The sequence below is a fragment of the Silurus aristotelis genome (genome assembly GCF_946808225.1).
Source record: "Silurus aristotelis genome assembly, chromosome: 9".
In the NCBI taxonomy this organism is placed as follows: Eukaryota; Metazoa; Chordata; class Actinopteri; order Siluriformes; family Siluridae; genus Silurus; species Silurus aristotelis.
Window position 1 is genome coordinate 2060216 of NC_139582.1, and position 20672 is coordinate 2080887.

Below are 20672 nucleotides of genomic sequence, written 5' to 3' on the forward strand. Positions count from 1 at the left end.
TTGTGGAGTCCGAGCTGTACAGCCTGACATCAGTGGCAGAGAGACGGGTGCTGAGCAGGATCCTGTCAATCATGGACAATCCACTGCACAGCATCATCTCCAGGCAGAGGAGCAGCTTCAGTGACAGGTTGCTGTCATTGCCCTGCTCCACTGACAGATTGAGGAGGTCGTTTCTCCACCATTCCATGCAGGTCTTTAATTCCACTTGGGGGATGGGGGTATTGGCTTGGGGGGTCGATGCTGACATTTCTCACTGTCCTGAACTTTTCTACAAACTGTACACTATGCACCTTAACACTCCGATTTGCACAGGACTTATTAAAAACACAGTTATTGCACAGACTCTTAAACTTTAATACCTTAATTACCTTTAAATTTTTAGTATTTAGTATTTTTCAGTTTTTTTGTATCTATCTATCTGTCTGTCTGTTTGCACAGAAACCAAGCAGAAGGTTCCCTCACCACTTTTTTTTTTGGTGGCACCATGCAGGGTGAGGTTCACTGACTTTAAAGTGCTGCCGAGCTCCTCAAGAAAGACGCAAAAAAGGACCTCGGATGGATCAGCTCAGTCCAGCTTCTTGGGGAGATGCAATTTTATTGAACCTTATTTAAAAGAAAACAAATGCACAGTCTTAGAATATCACACTACACTGAGATAGAGCCTCTGTGAAGGCACCATTTACAGTAGGTTGCCCCTCTAAAAAAAAGGTTGGCGAGGGTACCTACTGTTTGCTCACACTACTCAAAGGCAGGTATCCAAGCAGTCAACACCCTTCCTGGTTTCCTGGATTCCTCCTCCAATATTTTAATTCATGGAAACACCAGCAAGCAGCAAAATACCTCCTCACCTCATAAGGTGGTGGCACCAAGACAAAGACTTTAAAGTTTGAGTGAGTTTCCCAAGCAGTAAGTATACCTATCCATCTTTTTTTTTTTTTATCTCTGTGCCATCTGACTGTCGAAGGTCCCTTTATCAGGCTAAATAATGCCTACTGCCTATGGAGAAGGCGGCCATGCAGGGCTTCAAAACCCCACAGCAGGGGTCTCCAATCTTTTCCAGAAAGGGCCAGTGTGGGTGCAGGTTTTTATTCCAACCAAGCAAGTCCACACCAAATTCTACCTGTTCAAATCTAATGATCTTCATTTTCAATGACTATCAGGTGTGACCATTAATTGGTTGGAATGAAAACCTGCACCCACACTGGCCCTTTCTGGAAAAGATTGGAGACCCCTGCCCTACAGTATGCACAGAAGCTCTAGGTACCCTCACCCCGTACTTTTTGGACACTGTTTTGGCTCAGTTACCTAGGGTTCAAAGTTCAGTGAAGCACTGGTGAATTAACGAAATCATCTCTTTTTAATTTTATTTTGGAGAACCATTATAGTTAAAAGGTTAGACTGCTGATTAGAAAGTCATGTTTTCAAATCCCAATACATCCAAGCTGCCACTGGTGGACCCAAGGTCATGGCCTGTTGTATAGTTGTATATTTGATTTAATTGTATATATATAAGTTGTATATACGATATAATTGTAAGTTACTCGGGATAAGGGAATCTGTCAAATTTCATCAAAGTAAAAGACGTACCTGTGGCCTGTGCCATATGGGGATAGCACAAGCTTTATTGCTCATCACTGTTCTAGTGTACTTACAATTCGGATTAGCACTAGTGAACCCCAGTTGAATGTTGCCTGAAAATTAGAATTTGATGTCTGCAACATGTCACAAGTGTTATTAAATTTACATATTAAAAAAAACGTTTTGCAACTAATTGACAGCAGGTGAGTTGGATGACTGGGTATAAATAGTGTGTTAGAGAGACAGAGTCTGGGCGGAGCTTCACCAATCTGTGAAAGACTGTGTCTACAAATTGTGGAACAATTTCAGAGTGTTTCTCAATATTAAATTGCAAAACAGTTAAATATATCATTTACAAAACATAATATCAACAAAAGTGTCAAGGAATCTGGAGAAATCTCTTTGAACAAGGTACAAAGGCGAAAATTGATATTAGATGCCCGTGATCTTCGGGCCCTCAGGCAGTTTCCCCTTAAAACAGTCATGATTCTGTTAAGGAAATCACTGCATGGGTTTATTAACACCTTCAAAATTAAATTATTGTCTGCAAACACAGTTTGCCATGTCACCCCCAAATGCAGGTTAAATCTTTATCATGTAATGAAGGCATGCGTGAACATGATCCAGAAACGCCACCATCGTCTTTTTGCCAAAGCTCATTTTAAATGCATTTAGGCAAAGTGAAAAACTGTAGTGTGATTAGGCAAAAAAACTGTACATTTATTTTTGAGAACCATTGACACCATGACCTCCAGACTAAAGAGGAGAGGGAACTCTCTGCTCAGTACAAAAAACTGCATCTCTAATGGTAGGGTGGTGCATTAGTGCCTGCGAAATGGGCACCTTGCACATTTGGAAAGGCTTCACCAGTGCTGAACGCCGGTTTTAAAGAAACAAATGCTTGCAGCCGCTAAACGTCCTTTTCAGGGAAGGCCTTAAACATTTGAGCAAAACAATGCATACTGCTTCTATATCAACAGCATGACTTTGTATTAGCAGAGTCCAGGTGCTGAAAAACATTAATAATGAAATGGTGCATATTGTCAGTTTAAACATTACATTTTTTTAATGTAAATAGAATATAGATTTATGACGTTCGCAAATCATTGCATTCAGTTTTTATTTACATTTTACACAGTGTCCCAACATCTTTTAAATCGCCATTGTATTTCCAGCCATGGCTATTTAGATGGAAGAAGCAGTGGAAGACATACCTATCTTTTTTTTTTAAATTAGAGCTAAATTTGTGGTTTGGCAGTGAAAGTTCGCCAGTGAAAATTGTTGTAATATGGTTTGGTTCCAACAGGTGGAAATTTATAGGGAAGTTTGCATGCAAAATTTAAAGAAAAAAATTTCTCTTACGTAACATTTTGTAGTTCCATTTTTTACTGGTTTTCCATAACTGATTTCTGTGAGGGTATTTAAACTGTTCTTCTGCCTGAACATTCTCCACTCTCAGTGCTGAGAAACTGAGTGAGACCTTCATCATGCACCTGATACAAGGCATCATCCTGCTCCTGCTCAGCATCAGTCTAGTTCAGAGTTATTCCATGAAGGTGAGAATTCCAGATGTTTCACCAACATAAAATATTATATATATATATATATATATATATATATATATATATATATATATATATATATATATATATATATATATATATATATTATATTATTATAAAATTATGAGTAATTTTGAGAAACTCTGAAGACCTAATAACGATTTTTATTGTTTATTAACCAGGTGTTGGATAATGTTCTCTCTGAGAAGATTGGTAAGATGCCACTTGATTCGGATTTAAAATTTTTCTCTATAGATTTGTTTTTGTTGTTGTTTTTGACTAATGTCACTACATGTTCATTCATTTCAGGTAACAGCACTGACCCTGATTATTACTCCGTATCGGCCATCATTGAAAGAGCCAACAAGAATGTTGGTAAGGTTGAAAAAAAAAAAACGCAAAAACCTTCTTTGTGATCATCTGCCACAGAACAGTATTGTTATTATATACACATTACCATACACATTATACACAATATTATACTGCACATTATCATAAATGATCGATTTTACTTGTGGCTAATTAAGCATCAGTATATTATTTATAAAAAACACTTGTCTGACACACCATCAACACATCACATGAAAAGAGCATTCAGTCTTCATTAAATTGATTTCAACAGACTATAGACATATTATTCAGGATTGTCTTGAAAATACTGCATATTCTATGGGTCCCAGTGTAGACACTTGTGTTTTACTGAACAGGAATGTCAAAGGATGGTTTCAACATTACTCATGGTGACATCGCGGTGTACACTGGGCTCCAGAATGCAGATCCATGTACTTCTCGTGGGTGCAAGTGGCCCAGGAAACGGAGGAGGGTTTTAGTGCCTTACGTCATTTCCAGGCAGTTCTGTAAGTATCCCTTTTTACCTGGCTACAACTAATATGTCAGAGATGGATTAGCTACCTTTTATACGCTTTTCTCTTTCTGACAGCACGCTCTGAAAAAAGAGTCATCCTGTGTGGACTGAAATCCTTCCAAAGGTCGACCTGTGTCCGATTCGTACGTCGAACCTCTCAAGAAGACTACATTAATATAATCTCAGACACTGGGTAAACCAGCAGTCATATTATTGCTGCTTTGATAAACAGTTGCTTAAACAAACCAGTCTTGAGAATGTTTTCTTCACTGTACAGGTGCTATTCGTTCATTGGTCGTCGTGGTGGAAGGCAGGTTGTGTCTCTACAACGTAACGGCTGTGTTTATCGTCACATCGTCCAACATGAGCTTCTTCACGCTCTGGGCTTTCATCATGAGCAGAACCGTAGTGACCGTGACAAGCATGTCAGAATCCTTCTCCAGAATGTTCTCCCTGGTGAGCAGAGCAGGAATTATTTATAAAGTTACTCTGAGTCTAAACTTGAGTATGACGACAATCATTTAAAATTATTGCAATGTCAACCTTTATTGTGACAGTTAAAATACAAAAGCTCTAACAACAGAATCATGTGGTTCATATATTCACAGGACAGGAGCACAATTTTAATAAAGTCAACACCAACAACTTGAGGACGCCATATGACTACAATTCTGTCATGCAATATGACAGGTAATGAATCATACACTCTTTAATTCTCAGTTTCCATACAGCATTTAACATATTAACATACTGTAATTAAGTAGTCCCCCAACCCCCGGCCCGCGGCCCGGCGCCGGTCCGTGGGTCATTGGTACCGGGCCGAACAGAAACAATACATAACTTACATGATTTTCGTTTTATTTATTATCTGATTCTGAATGATATTTTATTGTGGAAAATTCACAGATTTTCTCCACCACATCTGTCTATGACTCACTTTTGATGCAGGTCATGATGCCTCGGTCACATGTCTTACCTCCAACCACTACCTTCTTAAAGGGGCTCTGGCCGCTAACACATAATACATTACCGCTAAATTCAAACCCCCAAGCAAGCAAAATGAACAAACAACAACACAGTGGATTCACGTTTATTATTAGATTTAGAAAATACTAGTTTTTATGCCGGGCGTATCATTTTATTTTGTTGTATTTATCCGCCACACCTTAAAGGCCGGTCCGTGAAAATATTGTCTGACATTAAACCGGTCCGTGGTGCAAAAATGTTTGTGGACCACAGCTGTATTTAACATATTGTGTTGGTACAGGTATGCTTTCTCGAGGAACAGGCAGCCGACCATCCTCCCCATACCAAACAATAACGTTTCTATTGGACGTGCCACCAAAATGAGCCGCAACGACATCCGACGTGTTAACAGGCTCTACTGCCGTAGAAGGAGGAGCTCTTAACATCGCCAGTGTGCTTTAAATTCCCATTAAAAGCTTTTGCAGAAAGTAAGAAAACGCTTTGCTCTTAATGTAATCTTATGGGATTTTCCCCCTTAAATTTCTGATATTAGACTTTTACACGCGTTGATGTTCTTTTGCTGGTATGAGTTTATTTTATTCTGAATGGAATCTCTTCAAGCAATGATTTTGTATCTCAAACATCTATAAATAAAGGGAATGTTGCTGAGGTGTCTGCTTTTTGGTCCAAGTGCTTTTGACAGAACCAGTCAGAAACAACCCTCTTCAAAAAAAAAATTGAAGACAAATCCAGGAAGTAACTCAAATTACTGCAACACGTGGCATTTTTTTATTTATTTCAGTCTCCTATCTAGCAATGTTAGCATAATAGCTAGCTATTTATTAAGCTTTAAGGTAATTTTTCTTAAGTGAAGAATTTTATCACCAATATCAAAACAGCAAAGTGAGGTAATGCCCTTAATAAATAAATAGCCTACATCATTATTGAATATAATATCAGTTTAGACCCTGCTAATGCTAATATTACCTACTAGGTAAACAACTAGAGACCTAACATTACCTGATTTAGACTAAACTTGCATAACGCTTAACAATTTAATAAACCTCATTTATCAGTTGGTTTGGTCCTTGTATAATGGCAGAAACATGAACGGCACATTATTCATACATTTATAGATCTGTGAAACTTTGTTTAATTGCTTTACAGCTGATTAAAACCAGTAACTACATGGAAAATGAGCTAAAGCATAACCAGCTCCTAATGACTCAATACTGTTTTTGTAGCAGGGATGAAACTGTAGAATGCAAATAGGTATTTGAAACAACAACCGATAGATAGATAGATAGATAGATAGATAGATAGATAGATAGATAGATAGATAGATAGATAGATAGATAGATAGATAGACAGATAGATAGATAGATAGATAGATAGATAGATAGATAGATAGATAGATAGATAGATAGAGAGAGAGAGAGAGAGGGAGAGAGATAGATAGATAGATAGATAGATAGATAGATAGATAGATAGATAGATAGATAGATAGATAGATAGATAGATAGATAGATAGATAGATAGATAGATCTATCTGTCTACTAGAAGGCCAAATATTAGCAATTATGCAAAATTTCAAGTGTACATAAATATGCAAATATATGTACAGCATGTAAATATATAAATGAATAAATATACAGCAAATAAATATAAAATACACTAAGAAAAAGAATGTATATATATATATATATATATGTGTGTGTGTGTGTGTGTGTGTGTGTGTGTGTGTGTGTGTTTGTGTTTGTGTTTGTGTGTGTGTGTGTGTGTGTGTGTGTGTGTGTGTGTGGATAGTCCAGAATATACAATGTATTATGTACAGATTAATTGTCCAGAATGATATAGTATATACAGAGTGAAGCAAATACCATAAAAACAGGATTATTATAAAGCTGCATCATTTGTATGTAGTGTAATTCAATTCGATTCAAACAATGAAATTAAAAAGGCTCCCTAATACACGCAGATCACCAAGGGGACCTTGAGTAATTGTTTGGTTTGGCTTCCAATTACACTGACAAACATTGCAAGATTGACAGAATTGCACAACATCTATTCTTAGAAAAGATCAAATATATGTTCAAGAATTCGAGATAATGGCTGTGTTTCTTAGCCGTCACAGGAAACCTGAAGTACACGCCGCCTGTAAACAGAAAACACCATAATCTGGATGACACGGTCTAAAATTGACATTGGACCTCTTGGAGTGTTTAAAGGCTCTGGCATGGAGAAGCTGATGCTGGATCTGTGATGATCACAAATGTTGAGCTCAGTAGCTCCTAGTTTTATAACCATAAAGACTGTAGAAGACTGTAGAAAGATCATTTACTTATAATCTTATACTCCAGTGCTCATGTTAGTTCTCTCTCTCCAGTGTTCTGTATTGTTGAAAGATTTATGGTCACACTCTTGATGTCACCCAAATGAGAATGGGTTCCCCTTTTGAGTCTGGTTCCTCTCAAGGTTTTTTCCTCATAACATCTAAGGTAGTTTTTCCTTGCCACAGTCGCCACGGCTGCTCATCAGGGAAAAATACACACCATTCACCTTCACTGTTGTTCTTTCCCAAACTGTTACCACAAAGTTGAAGGAACACAATTGTATCAGACGTCTTTGGATGCATGAAATTGTTTATTCAGTTAAATGAGAAGACTTAAACCTGTTCCAGCATGACATTTCCTCAGTGCACAATACCAGCTCAATGAAGATCTGCTTTTCATTTGCGTTGTATCGACTTTAATGTCGTAAGTCGTGGGGTCGTAGGTCGAGGTCTAACTGTACTTATGACTAGGTGTCCGCAAACTTTTGGCAATATATTGTATGTACATAGCAGTATTTAGTTCATTTTAATTCGATACATTTTTTATTTCTAGAGTACTTTTCATGGCCGCAGAAAGTGGGGGTGCTGGGGGTGCTGCAGCACCCCCTATTGGCGAGAGAGAGATTTTTTTAAAATGTAGGCCTATTAAAAATATTTTGCACAATTTATAAATTCCTTATGAATATTTTAGGAAATGATTTTGACACCTAGGCTATTAAGTGTATTTTGGATTTTAATTTAATTATTTTGATTATTTTAATTATATTGATTTTTCAAGTTCATTTGTAAAACGCGTTTCACACGCGCGGGTGATTTTAGTTTGGTTTTCTCTGGCAGCGCGCACACATAGCCTAATTGCCTTGCCCTTGTGGAAGATCAACTTAGCTCTTCGTACCTTTTACAACAACATGAAGATTTCAGAAAAAGAGATCGGTGGTCTCTTTCCTGCTCGTGTTCCACATCCCTCTCAAAGCGCAGAGCGGGAGGCTATAACGCGTCTTTGGGTGGAAATATAAAACTGTTATTTTTTGGGGGGTTTTTATATATATAATTCAACTTTATTATATTATGTAAGTTACCAGTATTTACTGATATTTATTTAAATGCTTTACAGGCTTTAGTGTGTTGGTTCTTTGTTTTTTTGTTTTTTTTATTATTTCACAACAACCCCCCAACCACCGCAACACCGCCGGTATTTGGTCCACTACCACCGCGGTGGTTAAAAAAAAAAAAAAGTGTGCCATCGTCACAGCCCTATGTTTTTTTTTAAATGTATTCTAAATAGGCCCATAGGCTCATAGGTTTTTTTGTCAAAAAAAAAAATAATAATAATTCACAGCACCCCCTGTTCAAAATTACTTCCAGCGGCCCTGGTACTTTTAACAATGGACATTGTGTCAAAGCAGCTTGACAGAGATGAAGCGGTAATAAAAGAATGTATACGTTTGTCCCTTCCCGTGGGCTCACCACCAGCAGGAGGGACCGTAAGGGACGGTGCTGTGAGGATTGGGCAGCAGTCGAAGGCGGGGGCCTGCTTAGACTGCTGCCCCCGTGACCCGAATTACGGATAAGCGGGAGAAAATGAATGAATGAATGAATACGTTTGTCCCTAATGAGTGACTGTAGCAAGCAAAAACTCCCTGCTTCACTGGATTCTGTTATTCATATGAAAGATTAAAGAGGTGCAGTTTCTCCGGTATCACCTCATTAACCGTCCGTGTGGAAACATACTAAAGGTTCCCTTTGGTGTTCTGATGATTTACGTAATTTAAAACACCATTATTACTTTAAAACATTTACAAGAATATTTTCTCTTCATGCATGATGTTGAGTTTCGTTTCACTAATAATAAACATACATTTGCATAAAGCATCAATATTTGTCAATACCCATGTTGAGTAGAGTATTTATAGCTTAAAGGTATTAATTTAGGGTACATTTAGAACAGATAACAAAATGTGAGATTAAGTTGCAATGAATCGCAAACTCATGACAGTCATGCAATTAATTGCGATTAAATATCAATTGACGGCCCTAATATTAATTTAATGCGAGGTCCAGTTACCAGCGTGACACTAAAACCGGTAGCAGTAATGGCTACATTTTTACTTAAGTACTTTTACCAAAATATTTTAAAACATGAGTATCTGAACTTCTACTTGAGTGAAGGATGTGTGTAATGTTTTTGTGGAGAGACACATGCTTATCCTTTCAGCAATCGCTATTCAGTAAGCTGAGGATTTGCATACTATCACCACCTTTTTTTTTTATTAAGCAGATGCACGTGATAATTGGGATAGAGTTTGCAGTAGCCGAGGTTCAAGGTAAGTTAAAGGTTTATCACTAAGCTAAAGTTATGGTTTGCATCAGGTTTGGATTTTGTAGAAGCCTTGTAACATTTGGAAATGTTCAAAGTTGCTTGCATGTGAAATTTCGTGAAAAAAAACCCACTCTTTTTTGTAAGAGCTTCTAGTTCCATTTATTTTCTGGTTTTCATAAACCTTGAGAAACAGCGTCTGAGAGGGAATTGAGGAACACAAGTGAGGGTATTTAAACTGTTCTTCTGCCTGAGCGTTCTCCACTTTCCGTGCTGTGACACTTTCATCATGTCTCTGATACAAGGCATCATCCTGCTCCTGCTCAGCATCAGTCTGGTTCAGAGTCGTTCCATAAAGGTGAGCTAGCAGACATTTTATCAACGTAAAATACATAATGAGTAATTGAGAGTAAATCTGTAAAAGATCCAATTAACATTTTAAATGTTTATTAACCAGGTACTGGATAAAGTTCTTTCTGAGGAGATTGGTAAGATGCTACTTGATTTAAATTAATCATTTATATATATAAATATAATAATATATAAAGAAAACAATTTGTAAATTATAATTTTTTTTTTTACTAATGTCACTACAATTTTTTATTTATTTTTTGCAGATAAAAGCACTGACCCTGATTTTTACTCAGTATCAGCCATCATTGAAAGAGCGAACAAGAATATTGGTAAGATTGAAAAAAAAACGTGAAAAATAGACTGATGCTTGAGGTTCTGTTTTGTACTATTGCAGGTGTTAGGCACGTGCCGGCATCACATTTTCACGCTGCGATTAATCGATTAAGGTTTTATCACGGTATTTAATGAGTTGTTTTTATTTGGCGTTTAACACGGAAATGAGAAGTAAATTTATCTTTATCTCCCTCAATTGCACTGGATGGTTGTCGCTAAGATGAACGAACATGTTAGACGTGTTCCCGTGTTTGGCCGCCACTTTCCGTCGGCACGTCTTACACAAAGGAAAAACGTCTTCGGCCAGTGGTCCCTCTGCATTTTTTGTTTTGGAACCCAAATATTTTCAAACCTTTTCACTTTTAAAAGGGGGATAAATTGTCGGCAGCGTTCCTCCTCCTTCCCCATGCTCAACCCCGTGCATATTCATTTCCGCGATTTATTGCACATGTGTATACTTTCCTACACAATACGACATGTAGTATAACTGTCTTATACTAGTAGTATTCTATTCTATTCCATTTTATTCTATTCTAGTCCATGTAAATAGAAATAGAAATAAAATATTGAAAAAAATTCAAATATAAAGTTCAAAATATAATCAAAGAATGGTGTAGTTATAAAAGCATAGTTGGTTGGTATATATTACTAATATAATATCTGCAAAAAACAACAGTCCAATTTACTTCACATCACATGTCTATTCCACGCTGCTCTGTGTGACATTAGTAGTGTTTACATTCATTCAAAAGTACTGAATCATCATTATTTTCCAATTAAGTTTTTTTTTTTTTTTTTTTTTTTTTTTATCGTATCTGTACTTTACTGAAGTGTTTTACTGTAAGTTCACTACATTTCAAAGTCAAATCTTTTATTTTTTACTCGACTACATTTTGTGAAATCAATCGTTCCTTTTTATTAATGAGGATTAAAACGTAACTATTCAAAAACGCAGCGAGTCACCGATTAGTGTCGAGTGTCAACATACAGTTCAGCATCAGTTCAACAGCAAACAGAACATTTTAAGAGGAAGAAATGATAAATAAACTTATTTACATAATTTTTCTGAAGTTAGAAGGTTTTGTGCTCATGATAATTTCGATTGAAATCAATCAGTGTTTGAGTCATTAATATCATTCTATTAATAGATCAGTGTGCTGAGAGTCACATTCGAGTCTTTACACATCAACTGAGTTTATTAAGTAAAGAGTCTTGTGATAAAAAATGATCATAGGAACATTATAGTTATAATAAATCACTACTTTGGATACTTAAGTACATTTGAAGGCGAAAACTTTTATACTTTTTACTCAAGTGAAAGTTTAAAAGGACACTTTTACTGTCACTAAATGGATCTCTGCTTTAACTACATGGGTTTTTTTTTTAAATGTAATTATCCTTATTAAACATATGATGTCCTCTAATAACTGTCTGAATCCCATAACAACAATTTCTAACCATTTCCTGGAAAGTGCATGTTAACTGGAGTGAGTTTTAAAGATCATGGGACTTATTTGAAATATATACATTTTGAAAGTAAGATTTCTCAATAAAGTAAATGTGAAGCTCTCAAAAGTGCTTTATTAGAATAACTTATAGAATTCAGTCTTTTTTAGTTTCGTAAACCAGGCATTTTCTTTAGGATTATCTCAACAATACTGCATGTTCTACGAACCCCAGTGTAGACACTTGTGTTTTACTGAACAGAAAAGTCAAAGAGTGGTTTCAACATTACCCATGGTGACATCGCGGAGTACACTGGGCTCCAGAATGCAGATCCATGTACTGCTCGTGGGTGCAAGTGGCCCAGGAACCAAAATGGGAATGTCATTGTTCCCTTTGTCATTTCCAGGCAGTACTGTGAGTATCACTTTTTTTTCCTGGATTTAAAGAAATATGTGTCAGTGATTCGTTACCATTAACAAGCTTTTCTATTTCTGACAGCACCCAATGAAAGAAACGTTATCCTGCGTGGACTGGAATCCTTCCAAAGGTCGACCTGTGTCCGATTCGTACCTCGAGCCAATGAAGAACACTTTCTTAATATAATCTCAGACAATGGGTATAACAACAGTCCTATTATTGATGACTATTTTAACAAACAGTTGCAACAAACCAGTCTTGAGAATGTTTTCTTCACTGTACAGGTGCTATTCGTTCATTGGTCGTCGTAATGGAAGGCAGGTTGTGTCTCTACAACGTGGCGGCTGTGTTTTTCATAACATCGTCCAGCATGAGCTTCTCCACGCTCTGGGCTTTCATCATGAGCAGAACCGAAGTGACCGCGACCAGCATGTCAGAATCCTTCTCCAGAATGTTCTCCGTGGTGAGCAGAGCAGGAATTTCACTTCTGATTTCTTATTTATAAAGTCTAAACTTGAGTATGACAGCAATCAGGGGAGCAGCTCATAATTCTTAGAGGCATCCAATTCATAAAATGTCAACCGTGAGGCCTCGGTTTCGTCAGTAAAAGACAAAAAAACAACAACATAATCATGTGGTTCATATATTCACAGGACAGGAGCACAATTTCAATATAGTCAACACCAACAACTTGAACACGCCATATGACTACAATTCTGTCATGCAATATGAGAGGTAAAGTATCATACACTCTTTAATTGTCAGTTTTCATACGGCACAGTAGTAATAAACAGACTGTGTTTGTACAGGTTTGCCTTCTCCAGCAATAGGCAGCCGACCATCCTCCCGATACCAGACAATAACGTTTCCATTGGACGTGCCACTGAGATGAGCCGCAATGACATTCTACGCATTAACAGGCTCTACTGCAGTTAAATGAAAAACTCTGAACGTTAAGAATGCTTTAAAAATGCTTTAAAACATTTCTTGCACGATGAATGAAAAATGCTTTGCGCTTAAAACAGAAGCAGCATCTTATTTTTTTTTTTTTTTTGCTTGTATGAATTTATTTTGATCTTTTACCTGCGGTTTTTAATTTGAGATGCAGCTCATGCTGATGATTTAAAAAGAAACAAAGCTCATTAGTCTATTACACACTCCTGCCTATTTAACGATTTGATTAGGAATCTGTTACTATACAATCTCTGTTTTTTGGAATTATGTTGTAGGAATGATTTTGTTTCTTAAACATCTATAAATAAACAGAATGTTGCTGATGAGTCTGTTTTGGTCTGAATGCATTTGACACAACGGCTGAGAAACAAACCCTCATCATTCACTGAGATGTTAATCAGCATGATTGTAATTGATAAGATTCAATTCAATGTGTACACTGATCATTATGACATTCTAACATTCTGAGCGGTGAAGTGAAGAACACTGATGATCTTCATCATGGCTGCTGTTGGTGGGTGGATTTATTTATTAGGCAGCAGGTGAACATTTTGTTCTCAAAGTTGATGTTAGAAGCAGGAAAAATGGGTGTAAGGATTTGAGCAAGTTTGATAAATTGAGACGTCTAGATGTCTGGGTCAGAGCGTCTCCAAAACTGCAGCTCTTGTGGGATGTTCCTGGTCTGCAGTGGTCAGTATCTATCAAAAGTGCTTGAAGGAAGGAACAGTGGTGACCCGGCGACTGGGTCATGGGCGGCCGAGGCTTATTGATGCACGAGGAATTGTGTGAATAATAAGTTACAGAATGTTCAATTCCACTTGCAGTAACACAGCTTGAGCTTTTACAATGCTTGCATCAAGTTTAAAAAAAGTCTTGACCTGCAAGTCTAATAACATACACACTGTCAAAAGCATGTTAGCAATCAAGAGTCCAACAGATGGTTACAATAGGCTAAGCAAAGATGTGTGAGACTTAGCATCTGGAGAACACTATTTAAAAACTACAGTAGTGCCCTACTGTACTCATACATCTCCATAACTCATGACAAATTAATGGCAGTTTTAAATAGGAGATGTTTTTGCAACTACAAGATGTTCCTGTCCATGATCTTCCTGCTCGCTTCGGCAGTTTGTCAAGTTTGGTGTCAGGAATGGTATCATTCTAGTCTTTTAACAAAACCATCTCCAGCACATAAGCTGTGCAGTTTGGAACATCTGACAATGTTCACTAGTTGAGGAAGGCACCGTTTCCACCACACATCCTCACAACCTTCTACAGAGGGACCATCAAGAGCATCCTGAGCAGCTGCGTCACTGCCAGTTGTGGGAACTGCCTCAGATAGCAAGACCAAAGAGCGGATAGTGAGGATGGTTGACATTTACACCACATGCTGCATCTGTAGAGCCACCAGCATTGTGGATGATCACACACACACACCCTTCACTCTCTTGCTGTCTGGAAAGAGGTACAGAAGCATTCTGACCCTCACATCCAGGCTGTGTAACAGTTTCTTTCCACCAGTCATCAGACTCCTCAACATTAAGGCACTAGACTGACACACACACACACACACACACACACAAAACCCCAACAAAAGTAAAAAAAACCAAAAAAAACATATTTTTTTGCACTTTGTGTTGTTAGTTTAGGGTTCTGTGTAGTTCTGTGTTTCCTTTACTTTATGTTGTCTGATGGAGCTCCTTGTTCCTGGGAAACGTTGTTTTGTTTTCACTGTGTACTGCAATGCAATGGTTGGAATGACAATAAAGTCTTCTTGACTTGTTACTGGAAGGTTGTAGGAGCATTCTGACACCCAAAGGGCATAACTGCATATTGCAGAAAACTGTCAAGTGAAAAAAAGCAGATTTCTAAAACACAAGTATTCAGTGGCACCCTTAAGCACTTTAGCAAAACCAAGACCAATTTTGACTCTGAACCAGTGTATAAAGAGTCTATTGTAATGGCAAATGTGGAGGTTAGAAGTCTCCGTCTTAGTGTCGAGAAGTATCTCAGACGGCGTAGTATGGGGCGCTGGTTCGCCTGAAATCATCACTGTTGCTGTCCACCTCCACGATTCACCGCTGCACTGTTCTAACACACTGATCCTGACTGTTCTGTTTCTCTTTTTTTGTTGTATATAATCCGGTTTATAACTCATATAAATTTGTATTATACACAGTAAAGTAAACTGAAACGAAACCTAGAAATGGGTCTCATTTATGTCCTTTCTTCCAACTAGCATACCATCACAAAAACAGCATATGTTACTTCCCCTACACTACACTTTAAATAGGGAAAGTAACAATAGACATAAAGATTGTTGCTAATTACAGATTGCTGCTCATTCCTACTGTTTTCTACTGTAATGCTGTGGAAGGCTCTGGGTGATCAGGAACGTGTCTGATCTCAGTCATCGCTGACTCCCTCTGTCCCATCCACATTAGCCACACTTGTTGTTGCCTTCTGTCTTGCTCATTGTCAGCTTCATTGGCTTTTATACATCTGTAGTGCGTGATAGCTATTAAATGATAGACCAGTGGAAGGTTGAAAAACCTGCGCAATGAAAGAAATAGGTTGAAGCCTGAAATGGCACGAAATCGTATTGATCATGTCACCATTAAGATTTTATCGAAATTGTGAGCCTGATTTGAAAATGTAAGAAGTAGAAAATACTGATACTATATAACCAAAAGTTTGCGGACACCAAGTCATAAGTATGGTACGTGCTTGATAAGCATGAAATTCCACATTTAGTTCCAATTTTCCCTTATAATTCTGTGTATAGAGATAGTGTATTTGTGTTAAAAATGTAAAACATTTTGTTCCTTTTTATCTCTAGGCTCCACCTATGGGTCAAAACATTTTTATTGTGAGTCATCGTTTCACGTGAGAAGCAACAGCCTCTTTCATTCTACTTAACCTATAGAAGTTTATGTTGCTCCACTGCTGCATGGAGTTTCACAGCTGTGGGCAGCCGGTGTGCAATATACCATAAATTTACTTCTCCTTGTCTGACTTTGCAACAGTGGAACGTATAACAGCAAGTGGAAACTAAATGTGAAATGGAATGTTTGGATGGCATTCCTTATGGCTCGGTGTCCACAAACCTTTGGCTATATATTTTACACACATGCACACACACACACACACACACACACACACACACACACACACATATAGTTGTGTTCTAATAATCAATTTCTCTTTGCCCAATCAGGTTGTGTGTAAAACTTACAATTACAAAACCTCCGACTGAGGAACATAAATGTAATGAAGTGTGCCATTACATAACGTGACCAAACATTGCACCATTTTTGAAAAACATACTGTTTCAAAACTGTAGGAGGATTTTGAGCTCAGTAGTTTAGGCATTGGACCTCGAATCAGAATGTCTGGGGTTCAAATCCCAGCACCACCAGGCTTTATAGATTTTAAGACTTTATAACCTCAAATTAAATGATATTGTAAACCTTTAGAATTACAGTCTGATAGATCCAGAACATTTTGCGAAGACAGTGAACAGCGAATGGAGCATGAAGAAGTTATTGTACATTTTTGTGATCTGAGAAAAAAAAGGATTATCTTATAATGCACACTGATCCCCGTAAACAGGAAATATGGATGCACTGTATGTGTGTACTATTGAATAAAAAAGACAAAAGGCTCTAATAGTATCGCATTAATTTATTTTAATTGTTTTTTAATATATATTTAAAATCACATAGTCTGTGAATCAGACAGAAATCCCTTTCGGTGTAAATGTGACATATGACCTTAAAGTGTAAAATGTGTTCCTGTGGAATAAAAACAGACATGAATAATTTGTTAGTATTATTATTACTATTAATTTGAGCAAAATATGAGGCATATTTTATTATAGTATTCATATAATAATAATAATTATTATTATTATTAATTATCATTATTATTATTATAATTATTATTATTTATATGGGTGAGATGAGCGGTACTCACAGCACTGATAGAGTCTGTTAATTCTAATGATGTCATTTTGGCTCATCTCTCTGGCCAGGCCTACGGCTACATTACTGTAGGGGATGGGCTCCATGGTGGGCTTTCCATTCTTAGAGAATGCAGTTCTAAAAACAAATGTAGATAGATTCAGTTCAGTTCATTTATTTATGTACATTTGCAGCATTCTCACACAGACATTTAACCATTTCACAGTTGACGTGAGAGTATATATATATATATATATGTGTGTGTGTGTCTGTGTGTGTCTGTGTGTGTCTGTGAGTCTGTGTGTAAAGCACATCACTTACCACTAGAGGAAGAAGAATTAAAAAAACTGATTGCTTGAGGAATAAAAAATATATATTTTTTCCTATTTATCAAACATCAAACACAGACAGACAGACAGACAGACAGACAGACAGACAGACAGACAGACAGACAGACAGACAGACAGACAGACAGACAGACAGATAGATAGATAGATAGATAGATAGATAGATAGATAGATAGATAGATAGATAGATAGATAGATAGATAGACAAGGAAACACTAATATGCAGTCATATTTTATGTGATATAATTTAACAGTTTTTTTAGGGCATTTGACAGACACCTGTCAAAGACACATCAGTATATGCTAATAATAAAAAAGTTTCAGCACTCTATCAGTAGCAGGTTAAACCCTGGGGTAGTTGGTTCGAGCCTCACCTGTGGTACTGCATGACAGAGTCGTAGTCATACAGAGTTCCCTGGTTCAGAGTGGCGATCTTGTCAAAGTTATACTTCATGTCTTGTAAAGGAAAAAAAAACGTTTTAATATTTTTTCACTGCATCTGCCCGAGATAGAGAAAAGCATTGAGACTATACCATCAATAATGTTCTCCCAGACGACACGGATGTGGTTGTCACGATCACTGCGGGTTTGTTCATGGTTAAAACCGAGAGCGTGAAGCAGCTCGTGTTGGACAGTGTTGTGGTAGATACAGCCACTGCGGTCCAGAGACACGGTCTGACTATAACCTAGACGTCCTACCCAAGAGTAGCACCTGGACAGTTCAATCAAGTGGAATGAATCTTGGTTGGAATCAACTACCTGCTTTTGTATAAGGTGGTATCAAAAAGTTTCAAGACCAGTTTTGTAATGTGCCAACAGATGGCAGCACAAGGCTGCACGCACAGTCACAGAGAGCACCGACCTTCATTAATCAGTGTGCCAAAAGACATCGTCCTGTGTACGTCTGAAGCCGTGCACCTGGTGCTATTCTGAGTTTATTGCAGAAAAACAACACCATCTCACTTACGCACCTATCCTACTCGCCAGATTTGACTCCTGCAGGACTTCGCCCTCTTATTGAAAATGAAGAGCCAGCTCGCCCCTTTGACACCGTTGCGGAGATCCGGCGCAAATAGCAGAAGTTGCTTGACACTTTTCAAAAAGAAGACTTCCAGGACGCATTTCAGAAGAACACTGGGAGCACTGCATTGCTGTGCAAGGGGACTATTCTGAAGGTGATAATGTGGAAACGTAGATAAAATAAGTACTTTCTGGTAAACAAAGCGAGTCTCCAAACCTTTTGGTGCCACCTCATAATGTCAGTTCTATTCTATTTTCGAGAAGGGTGTATTTTATACCCGCTTTGTGACTCGATGCTGAGAAAATCCCTCTCGTTGTAGCGTGGAACGAATCGGATGCAAGAAACGGCTGCGAAGGAATCTAGACCTCTCTGGATGACCTGCAGCTCACGGGCGTCTGAGGAGGAAAACGGTAGATGTTACTTGGCCTATAACATGGAAAAGGAAACCTGAACACTTGTTTTTATCAACATTTACAAAAGCTGGATTTATTCACTATATTCACTGGTGTACACGACACAATCGGGTACAGCGTTAATGACATACTGAAGTGGTTGGCGATGTTGTAGGGAACGTAAACCAATCCATCACTGGACTTGGGCCACTTGCAGCTTATAGATGTACACGGATCAGCGTTCCTCCCGTTAGCATCACCCACTGCAATGTCTCCAACAACCGTCGGTTCATCAGCTCCACGAACTAGCACACAGAACACAAATCGTTAGGCTTACACTTGGGTACTACCACAAATAATTCACTTCCAAAAATAACTAATTGAGTCTGTGTGTTTATACAGTACTGCATGTGAAGGGATTTGGACATACCGATTCCTCGATTAGCCCTCTCCAGGAGCTCTCCCACTGACAACACTACCAAAATAGTCATAATCCAATAATGTTTTATTTACAAATTATATTATTCATATATTATGGTAATTATGGTAAAATTACTTACCAGGCTGCAGGTGAATGTTTGGAAAGATGGAGACATATAACAGAGACAAAAAAAAGGCTAGTTAGCTAGTTAGCTTTTACAGCACTTTGAAATTCTTTCTTCACATATCCCAGCGATGTTAGAGGTCGGAGCACAGGGTCGGTCATGCTCCAGGGGGACAGTAGCATGACCGACCCTGTGCTCCGACCTCTAACATCGCTTATTATTGCGAGTATTGAGGGCTTTGCTCAAGGCCCCCAAAAGTGGCAGTTTGGTGATACCAGGTCTTAAAACCCCAACTTTCCGATCAGTAACCCTGAGCCTTAACCACTGAACTACCATCTCCCTGTCACATATACATCACAACAAAGCACGATTCTTTTTTGCATATTTCAGCCTGTTAAAAAACTGGGGTCAGAGCACAGGATCAGCCTTGTTACAGAGCCCTCTGAAGCAAAGAGCGTTAAGGGCCATGTTTAAGGGCCCAACTGTGTCAGCAATGGGGATTGAACCTCCAACCTTCCAATCAGTAAACCAGCGCTATGAACTCTTCACTATTTAAACAACTCTGCAAACGATCCAATATTTTCAGTCGCTTGAAAAATGCGTGGGTTCAAACTTGCAAAGTTGTTTGAAACGTCTAGATGTAAATATCAGGGATTTAAAGCTAAAATTCTGATCTATTCTGATGTATAGATCAAATTCCGATCCATTGTCATTCATCGTTTAATCTCAGACACAAATGTCTTCATTGTATAGCAAAAAACAACAAAAAAAATGAAATAACATAAGCCTTCGAGTTCCACTGCATTTGGAAGGCGCTGTATATACGATGCACCATGGATCAGTGCATCAGTGTTTTACTGCTGTACTTAAGTATCCAAAGGACTAGGATTTATTATGGCTATAATGTTTTTTATAAATGGTTTAGTCAAGTCAAGTCAAGTCAAGTTTATTTGTATAGCGCTTTTCACAACAGACATTGTCTCAAAGCAGCTTTACAGAAAACAACAGTGAAGGTGAATGGTGTGCGTTTGTCCCACACCATTCTGAGACTTTTGCTAAATCACACAAAAAAAGCTACTTAAGCACAACTTAAATTCACTTCCTTACTGCCCAACACTTCTATTTTACATTAACACTGATGCACTGAAGTGCTTATTTTTTTACATCATTTGACTATTGTGTAATTGGTTTTTTAGCTTTAGATTAACTTCAGTAGACGGCAATAGATTTATTTGTATTGTGTGTCTCACCTCTTCATCAGCTTTAACAGAGCTGAGCAGC

General features: G+C 37.8%; 3 protein-coding genes across 3 annotated transcripts; 2 read left to right on the forward strand and 1 right to left on the reverse strand.

The window, feature by feature from the left end:
- Positions 1–3016: 3016 nt before the first annotated feature.
- On the forward strand, positions 3017–5640 carry LOC310730844 (hatching enzyme 1.2-like). Its single transcript, XM_083550059.1, has 8 exons — positions 3017–3134; positions 3323–3353; positions 3450–3515; positions 3848–3997; positions 4081–4198; positions 4283–4461; positions 4614–4695; positions 5273–5640. Exons 1-8 carry the CDS (start codon positions 3066–3068, stop codon positions 5412–5414), a joined length of 837 nt encoding a protein of 278 aa, XP_083406185.1. The 5' UTR covers positions 3017–3065; the 3' UTR covers positions 5415–5640.
- Positions 5641–9650: 4010 nt separating this feature from the next.
- LOC310730847 (low choriolytic enzyme-like) lies at positions 9651–13450 on the forward strand. The gene is made up of 8 exons (XM_083550071.1): positions 9651–9978; positions 10078–10108; positions 10238–10303; positions 12015–12167; positions 12252–12369; positions 12455–12633; positions 12824–12905; positions 12980–13450. The coding sequence occupies exons 1-8, from the start codon at positions 9910–9912 to the stop codon at positions 13104–13106; spliced, it is 825 nt and encodes a 274-aa protein (XP_083406197.1). The 5' UTR covers positions 9651–9909; the 3' UTR covers positions 13107–13450.
- Positions 13451–17052: 3602 nt separating this feature from the next.
- On the reverse strand, positions 17053–19377 carry LOC310730621 (low choriolytic enzyme-like). The gene is made up of 6 exons (XM_083549651.1): positions 19277–19377; positions 18999–19151; positions 18732–18849; positions 17967–18145; positions 17808–17889; positions 17053–17224 (listed from the first exon to the last, which is right to left on the reverse strand). The coding sequence occupies exons 1-6, from the start codon at positions 19335–19337 to the stop codon at positions 17068–17070; spliced, it is 750 nt and encodes a 249-aa protein (XP_083405777.1). The 5' UTR covers positions 19338–19377; the 3' UTR covers positions 17053–17067.
- Between the last annotated feature and the right edge of the window lie 1295 nt (positions 19378–20672).

Excerpts from the sequence above, each read along its gene's own strand:
- LOC310730847 (XM_083550071.1), top strand. The coding sequence starts at position 9,910 with ATGTCTCTGATACAAGGCATCATCCTGCTCCTGCTCAGCATCAGTCTG. Across the intron at positions 9,979-10,077 it reads TTCAGAGTCGTTCCATAAAG|GTACTGGATAAAGTTCTTTC; the intron begins GTGAGCTAGCAG and ends TTTATTAACCAG. Across the intron at positions 12,634-12,823 it reads TCTCCAGAATGTTCTCCGTG|GACAGGAGCACAATTTCAAT; the intron begins GTGAGCAGAGCA and ends ATATATTCACAG.
- LOC310730621 (XM_083549651.1), bottom strand. The coding sequence starts at position 19,337 with ATGACTATTTTGGTAGTGTTGTCAGTGGGAGAGCTCCTGGAGAGGGCT. Across the intron at positions 18,850-18,998 it reads CAACATCGCCAACCACTTCA|ACGCCCGTGAGCTGCAGGTC; the intron begins GTATGTCATTAA and ends TTTCCTCCTCAG. Across the intron at positions 17,890-17,966 it reads CTGGGAGAACATTATTGATG|ACATGAAGTATAACTTTGAC; the intron begins GTATAGTCTCAA and ends TTCCTTTACAAG.
- LOC310730844 (XM_083550059.1), top strand. The coding sequence starts at position 3,066 with ATGCACCTGATACAAGGCATCATCCTGCTCCTGCTCAGCATCAGTCTA. Across the intron at positions 3,516-3,847 it reads AAGAGCCAACAAGAATGTTG|GAATGTCAAAGGATGGTTTC; the intron begins GTAAGGTTGAAA and ends TTTACTGAACAG. Across the intron at positions 4,696-5,272 it reads TCTGTCATGCAATATGACAG|GTATGCTTTCTCGAGGAACA; the intron begins GTAATGAATCAT and ends GTGTTGGTACAG.